The 17,978-nt window shown below is 34.1% G+C and overlaps 1 protein-coding gene across 1 annotated transcript in view; it reads right to left on the reverse strand.

The window, feature by feature from the left end:
* The window catches only part of LOC129022326 (ankyrin repeat domain-containing protein 36C-like), a 120,889-nt gene that overhangs the window by 41,823 nt on the left and 61,088 nt on the right, over positions 1 to 17,978 (reverse strand). The window contains exons 44-53 of the mRNA XM_054468443.2: positions 17,889 to 17,961; positions 13,202 to 13,230; positions 13,035 to 13,107; positions 11,348 to 11,376; positions 11,180 to 11,252; positions 8,288 to 8,507; positions 5,732 to 5,915; positions 3,344 to 4,261; positions 1,791 to 1,943; positions 207 to 277 (exon numbers count right to left, since the gene is read on the reverse strand). Of these exons, the coding sequence (XP_054324418.2) occupies positions 1,920 to 1,943; positions 3,344 to 4,261; positions 5,732 to 5,915; positions 8,288 to 8,507; positions 11,180 to 11,252; positions 11,348 to 11,376; positions 13,035 to 13,107; positions 13,202 to 13,230; positions 17,889 to 17,961 (1,623 nt within the window). The 3' untranslated portion in view covers positions 207 to 277; positions 1,791 to 1,919. The remainder of the gene's footprint in view (positions 1 to 206; positions 278 to 1,790; positions 1,944 to 3,343; positions 4,262 to 5,731; positions 5,916 to 8,287; positions 8,508 to 11,179; positions 11,253 to 11,347; positions 11,377 to 13,034; positions 13,108 to 13,201; positions 13,231 to 17,888; positions 17,962 to 17,978) is intronic.

Here is a 17,978-nt window from a genome sequence, read left to right on the forward strand (position 1 = left end):
TGATTGGGCTACTGTGTCATTTTTCTACCTGTGTTTTGTTGATAATATGCAAAATTTAGGAATGTAGAAAAATGATGTATTTCAATATAGCTTACAGATGAAACTTTTTTGGCTTCACAAAGACATACTTATTATCATAACTGATACAATTTTCATACTACAGTGCTCTTTTGCTAAGTTATTTTGTGTGCTGCTTCAAATTTTACTTTTGTGCGTCGCCTTCCATCTCCTTGATACATCTTACAGTAGCTGTAAGTTGATCCCGTATTTCTTGAAACTAAAACAAAGAATTAAAAAAAATTACATTTGGAAATGACCTAAATGTCCATAAGTAGATTAATGAATCAACAAAACATATATAAAATATTTTAGACTATCACAATCTTTTTTATTTAAAAAAGGTCAGAATCTAGGAGAAATCATCCCATTACCTGTTTTCTGTAATTAATTTTAGTGGGACACTGCTACACCCCTTCAATCTGCATATTGTTCATGGCTACTTTTGTGCTATAACTGCAGGGCTGAGTTATTGCAACAACGATCTTATGGTTCACAAAGCCTTAAATAATACTATCTGGCCCTTTACAGAAAAGTTCACAGACCCCTGCTCTAGGACTAAAACACAACATTCTTCTTGCTTTTGAATTACATTTTATCAGTTAAATATTCAAACTTACAAACTGGTAAAATGTGGAAAGATAAAGGATTACCTCATGCTAAGCATTTATATTTTGAATTCCAAACACTACCACATCAACTATAATTTTATTTTTTGTATGTATTCATTTAGTTTTATTATAGCAAAGCAACTTGCACATTTTTAAATATTTAAAACTAAGTGTCATCTTTCCTTTCTAGGGAAATAACAAGAAAATTTAAAAACAAGCAGGAACAAAATTAAAATCCACAAAGTCAGTTCCAAATAAGATCCTACAGGATCTTATTGACCCTCTCATTGAATAGCAAGACTCAAGTCATCATTAGGAGAGAAGTAATTTAAAAGCGTCATCTTAAACTGCAAAGATGTCCATTAAACATGCCAAAGGAGAAATCTTGTTGTCTAAATGCCCACTTAACCAACCCAAACATCTCAAACCCATCCTTTGCTGACCTTCTATAACCACCTTTTTAGTTTAGCTTTTTCTATAAATAAGAGAAAATAGATACATGTTGGCAAATGCTAACTGTCCATATTCATATAGAGACAGAATGTGCTCTCTGAGCCCAATACAGAGAGTAAGGATTTTCATCGAAATAAAAATTTATTCAGTAAAATGGCCTTTCTGAACAAGTTAACCTGAAATCTATGAAATAAGTATACACAGGTTCTTTATACATTCAGAAAAGTAGAGACTAAAAATAAGATAATTTTCTGAAACATTCCATTAGACATTATCCTCTGAATTAATCTGGCTTGCCTCACCATGCCAACAGAGAAATCATTAAAAATAGACTGTTTAACAGGAAAAAAAAAAACTCTCTCAACTTCTATGAGAATTGATGCATAATTCTCAACTTTCCTAAGTTTAAATATTTAAGAAAAAAATATATATAAAAAATGGCAGAATGAAAGCCAGAGATTAAGATATAGGTGCATTATAATAAAATTTTAATAAAATTAATAATAAGGAAAATACAAAAGAAAGCCATTCACTATAAAATTTTAATAAATTTAATTATAATAAAAATACAAAAGAAAGCCATCCACTAAAATTAGTACCCCAAAGCACTTTATATTAGTTAACTAGCTACAGATTAACAGCTGTTGGCATGCAAAGTTTCATACATACTTGACTTCTCATCTGGTCTAATTTCTTCCTTGAATCCTGCATCTCATTTTCTAAATAGATGCAGTGACGCGATGAAGCATCCAGCAAAGCTTTTGTTGCTGATTGTTTGTTTAAGACATCATCTCGTTTTCATTGAAGCTGTCTCACAGCTACCTGATAAGATGTTATTTTTGTTACTGATTTTACAAATCACCTTATTATTAAACCATTAATAATATTTAACTCTAAAGTATACACTATGAAAAATATCACCACACAGACCGATTCACCTTCTTTTCCTCGTGTGTACACATTCCTGTGTATTACTGAATCCAGTTAAGGATACAGAAGGTGTTATCTTCCTGCCAAACTGGTACTGTTATTCACACAACATTTCAGCCCACTAGTCATTCCTCCCCTGATGAATCTGCAATGCTTAAAAACCTGAAGTCTCAAAAAGAAATGAGTATGTGGGTGAGACCGATGGTAGTAAATTATACATTGTGGAATGATTTCCCTCTTTCTTTTTATTAGAAACTCAAATCAACCTCAGAGTTCCTCACATTAAATCATCTGCTTAAATTCTTCCAATAGATGTGTATCTCAGAAGAAAAGTAAAATTACAGTGGTCTTAGATGCTCTAAGTAACCTGCCCTCCACCTCCCGCCCTGACTCAGCTGCTGTATCTCTCCTCCCTACTCACTCCATTCCTACTCTATGTGAATCCTGCTACTCTTCGTTAGTCTGAAATCCTCCTTAGTCTGAAAATGGGGATCCAGTGTCAAACTAATAAATCACAGATAGCTATGCCTCTCTTTGTCCTGGACAAAGTTATATCCAAATGATAGTAATTGAGCCTTGAAATAAAAAGTATGAGCAAATTTTTTATTTAAAAACTGAAAGTAAATTATAAATGCCAGTGGGAAGATTAAATCAAACATGATTTGGCTAAAATTTACTGCATTTTCCCCATATTATAATATAAGTAAAGTTAGATGCCTTTAAAGAATAGAATGATCATATCTATACATAATTTGAGATTGAAATAGTTTCAGATTTAAGTCAAATTGACATGAAGAAAAACAAAATTTTACCAACTAAGACATATTTAAAGCTACTGAAGAAAAGAAATTATGAAATAGGGAATACCCTTCAGTTCATGTAGGAAATCTGAAATTAACTGTCAAAGTACCCCACTTAATTGAATCAATTTCAAAATACCATTTTAGGTATGAGCATTTCCATATATCTGATTGATCATGGTCTTAAAATGTTGCAACATAAATACATTAAAATTATTATTTCAGCAGTATAAGACTATATTATTAATATTAGTCTATATTAACATTTTATAACTTAAAATTTTATAAGTGACACATTGACTTTAATCAGAGGAAAGCATCTCTCAGTTCTAATTTTGACTTGCTGGAAACAAGGAATGTTTCTAAGCAGATATATTTATCATATGTATCCTTTTTTATATTCAACTAGATCCAACATTCAACTGTAACCAAATAATACTTTAAATTTTACTTCAGGAAGTTTGAAAAATACTTATTTTTCTTGATACTTACTTCTCTTTCTGCTTTCTCTTTTTCATACTGGTGGTCTTTTCCTTTCCAATGATTCAATTCATTGACCAACATTTTACTGTCTTCTTCTAGTAAAAGACGGCGGTTTCTGCACTCAGCTTGAAGGTTTTGTACTCTAGCATCACATCTGGCTTGAATATTAAGTATTGCTTTTTCTTGATTGTCAGCTTTGTTGCGAGCATCATCCAGTTGCTGTTGAAGCAACATATTTTGTTTTTTTAGTTGACAAAATCTTTCCTGCTTTTCTATGCATTTTTCCATTGTATTGTATCCACTTTTGTATATTTTTTCAATGTCCTTCATTCGACTCTGTTTTTGCTTTAGCTCACTTTGCACGTATTCAAAAACCAAAGCCTTTTCTTTCAGAGCCTCTCTTGTGTAATGCAGCTCAGTTTTGAGGACTCTGGACTTACTCTCAGCTTTAGAAAGTTGCAGAGAGAGAATCAGAACACAAGAATTCAAATTTTCCTGTAAATGACACCATTTATCTACTGTGCCCTGGAACGCAAGCTCTTGGTCTCTTTCTGATGAGTGACTTTGATCATGATCACATAGAGCAGCATTCAGTCTACAACGGTATGATTGCATTTCTGTTTCCAGTCTTTGCCTGCTCTCTCTTTGCTTCTCCAGTTTGGAATGGAGCGTTGTGTTTTCATCCGTCAGAGCAGCAAGCTGTCCACTATAACAGGCTATCGTTTTTGCTAATGTTTCTTCATTCCGTTTTAGAGTCTTTTGAAGGTCTTCACGCTTTCTTTTCACAATTTCAAAGTCTTTTAAGTATTTCTTTTCCAGGTTTTGGTTTTTTATTGTGTCTTTTTCCAGCCTGAGCCTGGCAATTTCATCTTGCATCAAGCTGTTTTCATGCAACAGGTCTTCTTCTTTTTCATCAGTTTCAGAAATCTAAGTAAAACAAAGAAAACTTGTAACTAGTATCCAATAGGATAACATATTGTGATTGCTTCTGAAATTAAATAATAACCCGTACATTTATACAATCAGAGGTTGCCATAACTGGATATCTAACTGGGAAAAAAGAAGTGGAGTCAAAACCTCAAACCTCATACAGCATAAATTCCCCAAAGTTCAAAAGTTTATTTGAAGACAGTGAATCCATGAAAGCAAAAAGGAAACCACTAGATAATTTTTTTAAATTTCAGGATAAAAAAAGGCTTTTACTGCATTACAACAAATTGCAAGGCATAAAGAATTAATAACTATGACCACATTAAAAAATTGGGTTTACACTCTAACATCTAAACTATACCTCTCCCTATAGTGAGAGCCTTAGCTTCGCAGATATTTGGACAGATGAATGACATTTTCCAAATTCTTTAAGTTCTCTTTTTCTAAAATATCTAAAATATCTAGAATATCTATTCTACTTTTCTAATATTGTCATGGTCAGTTTTAAGAATGACGTTTATTGATAAATGATAAGTCTAGGCATTGTACTAAGCACTTTTACACACACAAATCAATGAACTCATTTAGTTATAATTCTATAGCAAAAGGTTAAAAATATAAGCAAGCTGCAGGATTTTTTCCAGCTTTTCTGACTCTACTCCTAGTGCTCTTCCAACAAATCAGTAACTTCTGTGAGGTAGATATATACATACAAAAATAATCTTCCTTTTCAAGACACCAAAAGTCAAGAAAATTAAATTTATAAAGCTCTTTTTAGAAAATCATGAGATTATTTACTATTGTGATAACTTTTATTTCTTTTCCATAACATTTGAAACATAATTAACATGAAATAGGGGAAAATATGCTGAACTATGTCACTAGGAACAAAATACTTACAATATCATTAAGTATATATTATACAATAGCATTGTTTTCACAAGGCCTTTGAACTAAAATAAAATATTTCAAGATTTATTATATAATTGTAGCTATAAATGCCATTATTCTTTTTTATTTTATTTTATTTTATTTATTTATTTATTTTTTTGAGACAGAGTCTCACTCTGTTGCCCAGGCTGGAGTGCAGTGGCGGGATCTCGGCTCACTGCAAGCTCCACCTCCTGGGTTCACGCCATTCTCCTGCCTCAGCCTCCTGAGTAGCTGAGACTACAGGCGCCCGCCACCATGCCCGGCTACTTTTTTTTGCATTTTTAGTACAGACAGGGTTTCACCGTGTTAGCCAGGATGGTCTCGATCTCCTGACCTTGTGATCCGCCTGCCTCGGCCTCCCAAAGTGCTGGGATTACAGGCGTGAGCCACCATGCCCAGCCCACCATGATTCATTTTTAAGATGAAATAAAATTTGGGGATTGTTTAGGTCTAAATAATATACATTAAATGAAAGAGATATTATAAGTAATATTAATGAGTAGAAATATGAAGTTTTACCAAACATTAATTTACCTGATTTGAATTATTTCCTCCTGTCTTCAATTCCACCTCCGTTGATTCGAGAGCCAGTTTAATTTGTTTTGTCACATAGGCTTCTGTCCTACGTTGCTCTTTTGTTATTCTTAACTTTTCCCTAACTTTTTGGTGCAACTCTTCAACATTTCTTCTTTTCTTTTTTTCTTGCTGTATGGCAAATCTGTAAATATAATTATCTTAGAATTTATCTTATCAGTGAGGACTAAGCTGTAATTTTTTATCTTGCCCAAATTCCTACCTAAGGGGTCCCGGGAGTCATGCTCTACAAACCATGGATTCTCATCAGATGGGTTTTATTTGACCTTGTATATTGTGACTTGCTTTTCAATCTGACTCTGACATAACATTATGAGACAAGGAAGAAAACATTTAATCCAAAATATATTTCCTTGCCATACCTTGAAATTGCCCTGCAAAGTCTCTTGTGGGAAAAATCCACATTCTATAGACAACTGCCTTTCCCCTTTGTTTTCCTTCCTTTCTATGCAGATCCAGGGGATAATCAGTTAAGAGCCAGACACCCTTTTGGGTCCGATAAGAAACATTTTACAACCTGCTCTCTCTGAAGTCTGCTGAGAGATTTCTCTGCACAATAAAACTTGGTCCCCACAATCATTTATCTTAACCTGAACATTTCTTTCCATTAATCCCAGCTCTTCAAATAAACTCAACCAATTTTCAACTAGAAAATGTTTAAATTTACCTATAGCCTGGAAGCCCCAGCTTTGAGTTGGCCTGCCTTTCTGAACCAAACCAATGTATTTCTTAAATGTATTTGATTGATGTCTCATGCCTCTCTAAAATGAATAAAACCAAGCTGCGCCCTGACCACCTTGGGCACATGTTCTCAGGACCTCCTGAGTGGTGTGTCGGGGGCCACCGTCACTCATATTTGGCTCAGAATAAATCTCTTCAAATATCTTACAGAGTTTGACTCTCTTTGTTGATATTAGAAAATAAAACATTCATACGTTGGTTTATTATCCTAATAAAGTTTCTATGTTCTTAAATACTATTTTTCTTTCTAGTTCTCATGTTTTTAATTTCTCACCTCAATCTCATCCAAAGGACATGTATAAGTTGAAATGTATTGATAAAAGAACATCCTGCATAAGTTTCTGTTACTAGTAACTCTAGCAAATAGTATGAAAAAGGATGTTGAAAATTATTCAGTAAAGTTACAAGATAAAAATTATCTTTTCTTCACACAGTAATTACTCCTCAATTAGGATGAATCATTTAGTTAATTAACATAGTTACTTTTTATAAACAAGTTCATACATTCACTAGAAATACATTTTCATCTTCATGAAACATTCATTGCAAGTATCCCTAAACATAATTTATATTGTAAGATAGCATTTTTGATGTCTTTATGAAACATATATCAGCAGATTACTGTAATCCAAGACTAGGTTAAGAATGTAATATGTTACCCTACACTTTTTAAGATTGTTTTTTGGGTAACACTTTCAGTCTATCCTGTTGATTAGTATGTATTTTATAACCAATTTTAAAATCTGTTTTGGAACAACACAAGATCTAATATTTAATTAAACAATAAAGAATAATACATGTCTTCAGCATAAAACTGAATTAATTTTATCTACATAGCAGAGACAGCAATGTTGAATAAGGTAATCAGTAATCACTTTCTATTTTACTTTTTATTCCGTGCATATTAAGAATAAAACTGGATTTTTTCTTTTCTTTTTTTTTTTTTTTTTTGAGAGGGAGTCTTGTACTATCACTGGGCTGGAGTGCAATGGTGCAATCTCGGCTCACTGCAACCTCTGCCTCCCAGGTTCATGTGATTCTCCTGCCTCAGCCTCCTGAGTAGCTGGGATTACAGTTGCAACTACCACACCTGGTTAATTTTTTGTATTTTTAGTAGAGACAGCATTTCACTATGTTGGACAGACTGGTCTCGAACTCCTGACCTCATGATCTGCCCACCTCGGCCTACCAAAGTGCTGGGATTACAGGCGTGAGCCACTGCACCTGGCTGATAGTTTTTAAAATAATTATTCTGGGTAAAGAAAAATATCTGTTTTATACTCTGTTGGTTGAATTATAAATTAATATAAACATTCTTAAGAACAATTTAGAAATATTGATCAAAGATCTAAACAGATCTAAAAAAGTTTCTGTACTTTAACCAGAAGAATTTATCCAAAGTAAATAATTAGAAATGTAGAAAACTATGTGTATATAAAAGATGTTCCTTGTAGCATTATTACAAAAACTTTTTAAAACCTAAAATTCAATTCATCAATTAAATAATGAGATTTCCAAAGCATAAAATTCTATACAGCCATTAAAACTATGATTTAAAAGAATATGCATTTAATTATTAGAGAAGTATTCACAATCAAGAACTTGTGATATTATATCCAATAATTTCACACTCCATAAGATTAAGAAGCTTTCTTCCCTGTTAAATCCAAGAAAGTTCGCAATTACAAAACTTGTCCTTATATGTCTTTAATATAAAATAAATAGGTCAAACATTTATTTAAAACTAGGTCATACCTCAAACTACAAAGTTCTTTTTCCAATTCAAGTGCTTCATGCTCTAACTGTGATTTTATTTCTTCTTTTTGAGATAGTCTCTTTTGTAGTATACTAGCCTTATTTTTCATTTTTTGAATTTTTACTCTAAGTTGCTCACAGTGATTATCCTTAAGTTCTATTGATCTTTTACATAAACAAGATGTATTTTTAATTTTCAATAGGTGAACACAATCTGTAACTGGGAAAAAACAAAATAGAGATAAAATACATGAGTAGATTTTTGGATATAAAGGACTGTGCATTTTTAACATGTATTCATCCATACACTGAACAAGTATGTACATATTGAGTGCCTACAAGGTGGAAGATATTATAATAAGCTCTGCAGATAAGACAACACCTCTGCTATTGTTTTAGCTTAAAGTATAGTGAAGAACCAAGATAAAAAGGTGACAGTTATAAACTCAGATAGGTCCTTTAAAAAAAAAAACATAGTTATATGATTGTATAAGATAATTTGATCTATACTTCACCCAGGGAAGATTTCCCTGAGGAAGAGATGCTACACTGAGAAATGAAGGATGAGAAAGAAGCAGTTAAGCAAAGAGGAAAGCAAAGCACTCTGGCCAGTTTGCAGCATGTGCTGTGCTGAAGCTCTGCTGCAATCTGTTACTAGCTCTGATGGAATAACAGATACTGATTTTTCATCTTATCTGAATGAATAAAAAACAAAACAGACAACATACATTAAACAATGATTTTCAACACAGTGGACTTCAGGCAATGAAGATGGTAGGTGATCACTGAAAGACAGAAAACTAATATAGCAGGCCTTACAAATGTCCCAGCTCTTTTGACAGAGTTTTGACAGAGGTTCGAGGCCATGACAAAGGGAGAAAATCTGACATACAGCTAGGGTGATGAAGCTGAGAGGCTAGTAAAACTAAAGCAGATAGAGATCACAGGACAGAAAACTGGAGATAAAAAAGCAGTACAGGAAACAAATCCTGGAGATGTGCAGAGATTCCCTCTTGGGTATTTAGTGGAGTAATGAAAAGTGCTTGTGTGCTAGGAAACTTCCTAAAAATAATGGAAAATAAAATTTAAAAAACGGTTAAAGAAAATTAGCAGAAACTATGTCTGGGGTTCACACAATGACTGGAAGAGGGTCCATTCCCATGAGCCAGGCCAAAATACCACATGCTTCACAGGACAATGAATATTCAGAAAGGTCTTGCCTCAGGAGTGAGGAATTACCCCAAATATAAAAGCAAGAATGGAAAGATTATAAGTAAATCTCTGTACTCCAAATAAAACTCCAGTCAATAAGTGGAAGCAGGGAAGGTTTTTTAAAAAAAATAAAATAAACCATACTTGCAGAGATGCAAATTACACTGTCAGAAGTAAAAACTATAGTGGATGGAAATAAACACAAATTACAGATAACAAAGGAAAAATTCCTAAATTTGACACGATAAACTGCAAGAAACTTTCAAGCAGCTAACAGATAACTCCCCAAATAAAAAAGAAGAGACAGAAAAAAAATTAAAGAAAAAATGGCCAAAAATATTCTAACCCTTAACACAAACCACAGTCCCACAGATTCAGGAAGGGTCTGGGACAGAAAAAAATGAAAATGTATCATTGTCATTTTTATACCATCTATGATGTATAATATTACTGAAGGTGAACTGTGATAAGTTAAAATTATATACTAAAAATCCTAAACACTAAGATAGCAAAACAGTTATCATTAATAAACCCAAAAATATATATAAAATTGAATCATAAAAAACAGTTGACTAATCTAAAAGAAAGCAGGAAAAGAAAGGGAACAAAGAACAGTTGGGACTAATAGCAATCAAACAGCTACTAGACAAACATAACTGTATCAATAATCACATTATAAATCACACTTGTCTAAGAACCTCAACTATAATACAGACTGTCAGGCTCCGCAAGAAAGCAAGACCCAACTACAGGCTGCCTATAAGAAATGCACTTTAAATGTAAAGACACAAATTGGTTGTAAGGATGGAAAAAGATACATGCTAACAGTTGCCAAAGGCAGCTGAGCAGGAGTGGCTGTATTAATACCAAAGTAGATTTCATAGCCAAAAAAAAAAAAAAAAATTCCAGCAATAAATAACAAAGCTCATGTCACAATAGTAAAAGGTTCAGTTAATCAACAAAACATAACAATCCTAAGTCTTTATGCCCCTAATAACAAACCAGCCTCACAATATATGAGACCAAAGTGGCCATAATTTGAATTGACTTTTAAAGCAACACAAATATTTTACAGTGTCAAAATTGATCTCTTTAAATCGCTAAAAACTATTGAAATTCCAAATTGGAAACTTCAGAGTATCAAAATGTAAAAGTAGAAACATCTGAATAAAACCTTATATTTTTAGGCCAAGCACAGTGGTTCATGCCTGTAATCCCAGCACTTTGGGAGGATCACCTGAGGTCGGGAGTTCAAGACCAGCCTGACCAACAGGGAGAAACCCTGTCTCTACTAAAAATGCAAAATTAGCTGGTCATGGTGGTGCATGCCTGTAATCCCAGCTAATCGGGAGGCTGAGGCAGGAGAACTGCTTGAACCAGGAAGGCAGAGTTTGTGGTGAGCTACAATTGAGCCATTGCACTCCAGCCTGGGCAACAAGAGCAAAGCTCTGTCTCCAAATAAAAAAAAAACAAAAACCTTATGTTTTAAAAATATATTTTCCTTATGCATGTAAATCCCATTTTTGAAAACATAAATAAAAATGTTAACAGCTGCATTATTTAGATGAAATCCTGAAATAAAACATAAAAAGTGAAATAATTGAGAATAGAAAGACTATGAGCATTACAGATGGATTAATGTACTTCTTTCCAGAGTTAAATCTACAATGGAAAGTTTACCTGGTGTGGATGTTTGTACATCCTTCATTTTGGTGGCTGTATTCAGAACAGAATCTTTATTTTCAATTGTAGCCTGAATGGGTTTTAAAACAAAATGATTAGCACATGATGTATATTGGTATAGGAAATGCAGTTAATAATTAAAAATATAAATGTAAGAGTAATTACCTTCAAGGTGGGCAGATTCTCAGGATACTCTAACAAGCAAGAGAAATATATAATCTATCATATGTAAATATGGTAAGGCCAACCATACATTCATCGAGTGTTAGCATCAAACTGAATACTCTCGCCTGTATTAGTGTAGGGTTTCATGTTTTTCTAGTTTGTTTCTTTGGGACAGTAACATGATAGAAATGCAATGAAGAAAAATAGGAATACAGTCTTCAAAAAACATTCAGCTACAAGTTAAAAAGTGAGATTATGCACCACATCTATTGCTTAAAAAAAAGTGTTAATATCAATGTGGATATGCTGATTAACAAGGAGAAATGTGATCTAAAATCAGAGGAGCAAATCATAACCCTAGAAACAAGTGTAAAAGCTGGTGCTAACTGTGACCGCATGACTTTCATGCAAGACATCAGAAGGATTTATACCATTATAACACAAATATTCATCATGCTCTTTAACTTGTCTGATAACTGAGAAGGCACACAATTACAATGACACTTCATTTGAACATACACTTCACGTCTCTTCAGTGTAAGTGTCCTGAATTGATCTGCTTGGATATATGGTTGGTGAATCCTAGTAGATTATATTCATTATTTATCATGCCCATGTGGTGTAATAATCTGCCTACATTTCTTGTATCCTCTAGTTTAGCCTTCAGAAATTTTCTTCATCCACTAATGGCAAGAAGGTATAATATATAAACCCCACCAAAAAGTATAATATATTATACATACTTATACAAAATGGAATTGCTCCAGGCATTAGATATTAATAAACTTATACATTTGGAAATCAGTCCAATATTCATTGAAAGTAACCATTTTAGGATTCAATTAATCCATTTAATGTTATTTTTGTCTGCAAAATTAGTCTGCTCTGGAATCTCATTGTATTATAAAGAATTTTCACTAAATAGCTATTTTAATGAAAAAACCAGCACTATGGAAAAAAGCTAATATATTCATATTAAATTTTAACTCATTTGAATAACTAATAAAAAATATATGTTCGATGTCTGATACTAATAAACAGGAATGAGGCACTGTGGTTTATCCCAACTCTAGCACTCCTTCCTGATTTCAGTAGGCATCGGAGCAGTCAGAAATCAAATCTTCTGGTATGCAAACATTCTAAATGCATCTGAAGTGAGTTCACTCAGGTTTCCTCAGCGGAAACCCCAAAATTACCAAAGTAACTTCTTCCTTCCCCTCTTTCTTGCCTTGCAATCCCTCTTTCTTGATGAAAATAATTACTACTTTGTTTCTCATTCTTCAGTGTTTATGGGTTATTATGACAACTTCCTCCCTCTGGTTTTAGCAGTACCATCTGACATCTATAATTTCTATTACTTCTTCTCTTTCTCCTTCCACTCTCCATACAAACATGCTCTGAAATAAGAGCAAAATTATGCTGTCCCCCGATCCTCTTATGTCTTGAACTGTTTTCCAGTGGTTCTTCTATCCAAATTCAATGTAGGGAACTCTATAATCTTGTTACTAAGATCATGGCCAAGGACCAACAGCATCAGCATCACCTGAGAACTTACTAGAAATGCACAACATCAGGCCTGCTGAATCAGGAAGTGCATTTTCAATGACAACCCACTGATCTATTCAGGGGTGGGACGTTCTCTTCTGTCTTGAGTGCACATGACATTAAATGTGTATTGCCAAATTACCTGTTCCAGATTTCCGACCACCCATTATTCTTCTGGCAATATTCAAAACAGAAACTTTCTTTTTAAATATACCCTGAATGTAAAGAGAAACAAAATAGTCAATACATAATACATATTTCATATGCTATGCAGTAAATAATTCAAAATATAAATGAAAGAGTAAGTACTTTCCATGCCGATTGTTTCTGAGGAGACACTGAAAAGCAAAATAAATATATAATCCATCATATGTAAATATGATAAAGTTATCCGTACATTCATGCAGTGTTAGCATCAAGCTGTATCCTCCTGCCTGCACTAGTGTAGGATTTGATGTTTTACAGTTTGTGTCTTTGGGACAAGAACATGAGGAAATACAATGAAGAAAATAGGAATACAGGCGTCCAGAAAATATACAGTCAGAAATAACAGAGGTATTATGCATCATGTGTGTATTACTGAAATAAACAGTGTCAATATCAATGTGGATATGCCAAATGTTGAAAATAAATGTGATCTAAAATGAGAGGAGCAACTCATACACCCAGGAATCAATGTCAAAGAAGGTACTAAATGCTACTGCATGTTTTTCATGCAAGACATCAGAAGGACTTATACCATTATACTACAAGAATTCATCATGCTCTTTAACTTGCCTGCTAATTGAGCAGGTACACAATGACAATGACACTGTATATAATATTCTTTATTTCTCAAACCGACGTGGTGTAATAATGGGCCTACATTTGTTGTGTCCTCTAGTTTAGGCTACAGAAAAGTTCTTCATCCACTCATGCAAAAAGGTATAACACATAAACCTTATCAAAAAGTATAATAAATGATTAAATTTGACATACTTATAAAAAATAAAGTTGCTACAAGCATTAGATATGAATAAGCTTTTACAATGGAAATCACTCCAATATTCATTGAAAATAAGAATTTTAAAAGTCAATTAATGAATTCACCATTATTTTTCTTTCTAAAATAGTCTGGTTTAAAATATCATGTTACTCTCTAACGCATTTTCTTTATTTTTCAATTAAACTTTTTAAAAAATTTATTATTATACTTTAAGTTTTAGGGTACATGTGCATAATGTGCAGGTTTGTTACATATGTATCCATGTGCCATGTTGGTGTGCTGCACCCATTAACTCGTCATTTAGCGTTAGGTATATCTCCTAATGCTATAGCTCCCCGCTCCACCCACCCAACAACAGTCCCCAGAGTGTGATGTTCCCCTTCCTGTGTCCATATGTTCTCATTGTTCAATTCCCAACTATGAGTGAGAACATGCGGTGTTTGGTTTTTTGTCCTTGCGATAGTTTACTGAGAATGATGGTTTCCAGTTTCATCCATGTCCCGACAAAGGACATGAACTCATCATTTTTTATGGCTGCATAGTATTCCATGGTGTATATGTGCCACATTCTCTGAATCCAGTCTATCATTGTTGGACATTTGGGTTGGTTCCAAGTCTTTGCTATTGTGAATAGTGCGGCAATAAACATACACGTGCATATGTCTTTATAGCAGCATGATTTATAATCCTTTGGGTATATACTCAGTAATGGGATGGCTGGGTCAAATGGTATTCCTAGTTCTAGATCCCTGAGGAATCACCACACTGAATTCCACAATGGTTGAACTAGTTTACAGTCCCACCAACAGTGTAAAAGTGTTCCTATTTCTCCACACCCTCTCCAGCACCTGTTGTTTCCTGACTTTTTAATGACTGCCATTCTAACTGGTGTGAGATGATATCTCATGGTGGTTTTGATTTGCATTTCTCTGATGGCCAGTGATCATGAGCATTATTTCATGTGTTTTTTGGCTGCACAAATGTTTTCTTTGGAGAAGTGTCTGTTCATGTCCTTCGCCCACTTTTTGATGGGGTTGTTTTATTTCTTGTAAATTTGTTTGAGTTCATCGTAGATTCCGGTGATTAGCCCTCTGTCAGATGAGTAGGTTGCAAAAATTTTCTCCTATGTTTTAGGTTGTCTGTTCACTCTGATGGTAGTTTCTTTTGCTGTGCAGAAGCTCTTTAGTTTAATTAGATCCCACTTGTCAATTTTGGCTTTTGTGGCCATTGCTTTTTGTGTTTTAGACATGAAGTCCTTGCCCATGCCTATGTCCTGAATGGTATTTCCTAGATTTTCTCTTAGGGTTTTTATGGTTTTAGGTCTAACATTTAAGTCTTTAATCCATCTTGAATTAATTTTTGTATAAGGTAAATTTTTATCCAAAAGTTAGCCAATTGAAAAGCAAAGCCAATATATGCATATTCATGTTTATCTCATTTGAATAACTAATATCAACAAAACGTATATTTCTTATGCCCAACAGTAACAAAGAGGAGTAACGAGTCACTGTGGTTTATCCCAGTTCTAGTTCTCCTTCCTGCTTCCACTGGTTCCTAACGCAGCCCAAATCAAAGCTTCCTTTAGGAAAATGTTCAAATATGAAACTGAACTCAGGTTTCCTCAGAAGAAACCCCAAAATTACACAAATAAATTCTTATTTTCCCTCCTTCCTGCCTGACAATGCTCTTCCTTGAGGAAAGTCATTGCTACATCAGTGGTCTCCTTAGTTCTCGTTCTACAGTGTTTATGGGTTATTAAAATCATTTCTCCTTCTGTATTTAGCAATACGATGTGACGTCTGTAAAATCTATATCTCATCTCTTTCTCCTTACACCCTTGGTGAAAACATGCTGTAGAATTAAAGCAAAATTATGCTGTCCACTGACTCCTTATGTTTTTAATAGCTCTCCAACGTTTCTTCTTCCCCATTTCAATGTGGAGAATCCTATAATCTTACTGCAAAGATCATGTCCCAGACCAGCAGCATTAACGTCACCCAAGAACTTATCACAAATGAAGAATCTCAGGCCTGCTGAATCAGAATGTGCACTTCGACTAGCCCTTCCCCCCGCCCCGGCTGATTTATTCCAGGAAGAGTACTTTTCTATTTTGAATGAACATGACATTAAAAGTGTTTTGCAAAATTACCTGTCCCAGATTGTTGTCCATCCTTTATTTATGTGGCTATATTCGAAACAGAATGTTTCTCATCACTGGTAGCCTGAATGGGATTTGAAACAAAATAAGCAATACATGAAGTAGGTTTCATAGACTATAAGTTAATAGTTCAACATATAAATGAGACTTTAATTACCTTCTCAGCTGGTTCTTTCTGAGAAGACACTGAAAAGCAAAAGGGATACATAATCACTCATATGTACATATGATAAATTTATCCATACATCCATGCAGTGTTAGCATCAAGCTGTTATCTTCTTGCCTGTACTAGTGTAGGATTTGATGTTTTCTACTTTTTGTCTGGAGACTGGAACATGACAGAAATACACTGAGAAAAAAGGAATAGAGGCTTCACAAAATATACCCTTACAATTTCAAACATGGTATGATTTGTGATACATCTAAAACTAAAATGAAACCATGTCAATATCAATATGGATATGCCAAGTGACGAGGACAAATCAGAAGAGTAACTCACACACCTGAGAATCAATGTCAAAGCAAGTGGTACGTGATCCCGCATGTCTTTCTTGCAAGAAATCAGAAGGATTTACACCATTATACTACAAACATTCGTCATGCTCTTTAACTTGCCCAATAACTGAGAAGGCACACAATTAGGATGACACCTCAGTTGAACATACACTTCACGTCTCTTCAGTGGAAGTGTCCTAAATTGATCACTTTGGATATCTGATTGCTGATACCTAGGAGATAATATTCATTATCTCTCACACCCATGTGGTGTAATAATTTGCTTAAGTTTCTTGTATCCACTAGTTTGGCCTCCCGAAAATTTCTTCATCCACTCATGGCACCAAAGGATCATACATTAGCCTCAAGAAAAATATCATCAATTATCAATTTTGACATACTTTGTAGAAGTAAAACTGCTAGAAGCATTAGGTATCAATGAGTTTCACATTCAGAAATCACTCCAATATCCATTGAAGATGATCACTTTAGGAGTTAATTAGAATTCAACATAATTTTTGTTTCTAAAATAGCCTTGTTGGGAGTATCATGTTATTCTCCAAAGAAGTTTCATTAAACAGCTATTTTATCCAAGAGGTAGCTACTTGAACAAGGAAGCCAATGTATTCATATTCAAGTTTATCTCATTTTTATAACTAAAATCAACAAAACATGTATCTCTGATGCCTAATAGTAACAAAAAGGAGTAATGAGTCAGTGTGCTTTATCCCGATTCTAGCATTGTTTCCCGCTTCCAGTAGTTCCTGGAGCTGCAAAAATCAAATATTTTTTATGCAAATATTCCAAATGCATCTAAAGTGAGTTCACTCAGGTTTCCTCAGCAGAAACCCCAAAATTATATAAATGACTTCCTCTTTTCCCGCCTCCTGCCTTACAATCCGTCTTCCTTGGGAAAATAATGGCTACATCAGGGGTCTTGTTAGTTCTCGTTCTACACTGTCTATGGGTTATTACTATCAGTTTTCTGTCTTTTTATTTTAGCAGTACGATGTGACATCTATAAAATCTATACCTCCTCTCTTTCTCCTTCCAGCCTTAGTGAAACCATGCTGTAGAATTAAAGCAAAATTTTGCTGTGCCCCAGAGCCCCTTATGTCTTGAACTGCTCTCCACATTTCTTCTTCCCAATTTCAATGTGGGGACGTCTTACTGCGAAGAACATGTTCCAGACCAGCAGCATTAGTGTTACCCAAGAACTTACTACAAATGAAGAATCTCAGGTATGCAGCTTCTGCTAGCCTCCCCCCCACAACCAGCCTCCCCGCTGATTTTGCGGGGGAGAGAAGTTCTTTTCTATCTGGATTGAACATGACATTAAACGTGTTTTGCAAAATTACCTGTCCCAGCTTTTTCTCCATACTTTATTTGTGTGCCTATATTTGAAACAGAATCTTTCTCATCACTTGTAACCTGAATGGAATTTGAAA

This window comes from Pongo pygmaeus, chromosome 22 (genome assembly GCF_028885625.2).
Source record: "Pongo pygmaeus isolate AG05252 chromosome 22, NHGRI_mPonPyg2-v2.0_pri, whole genome shotgun sequence".
In the NCBI taxonomy this organism is placed as follows: Eukaryota; Metazoa; Chordata; class Mammalia; order Primates; family Hominidae; genus Pongo; species Pongo pygmaeus.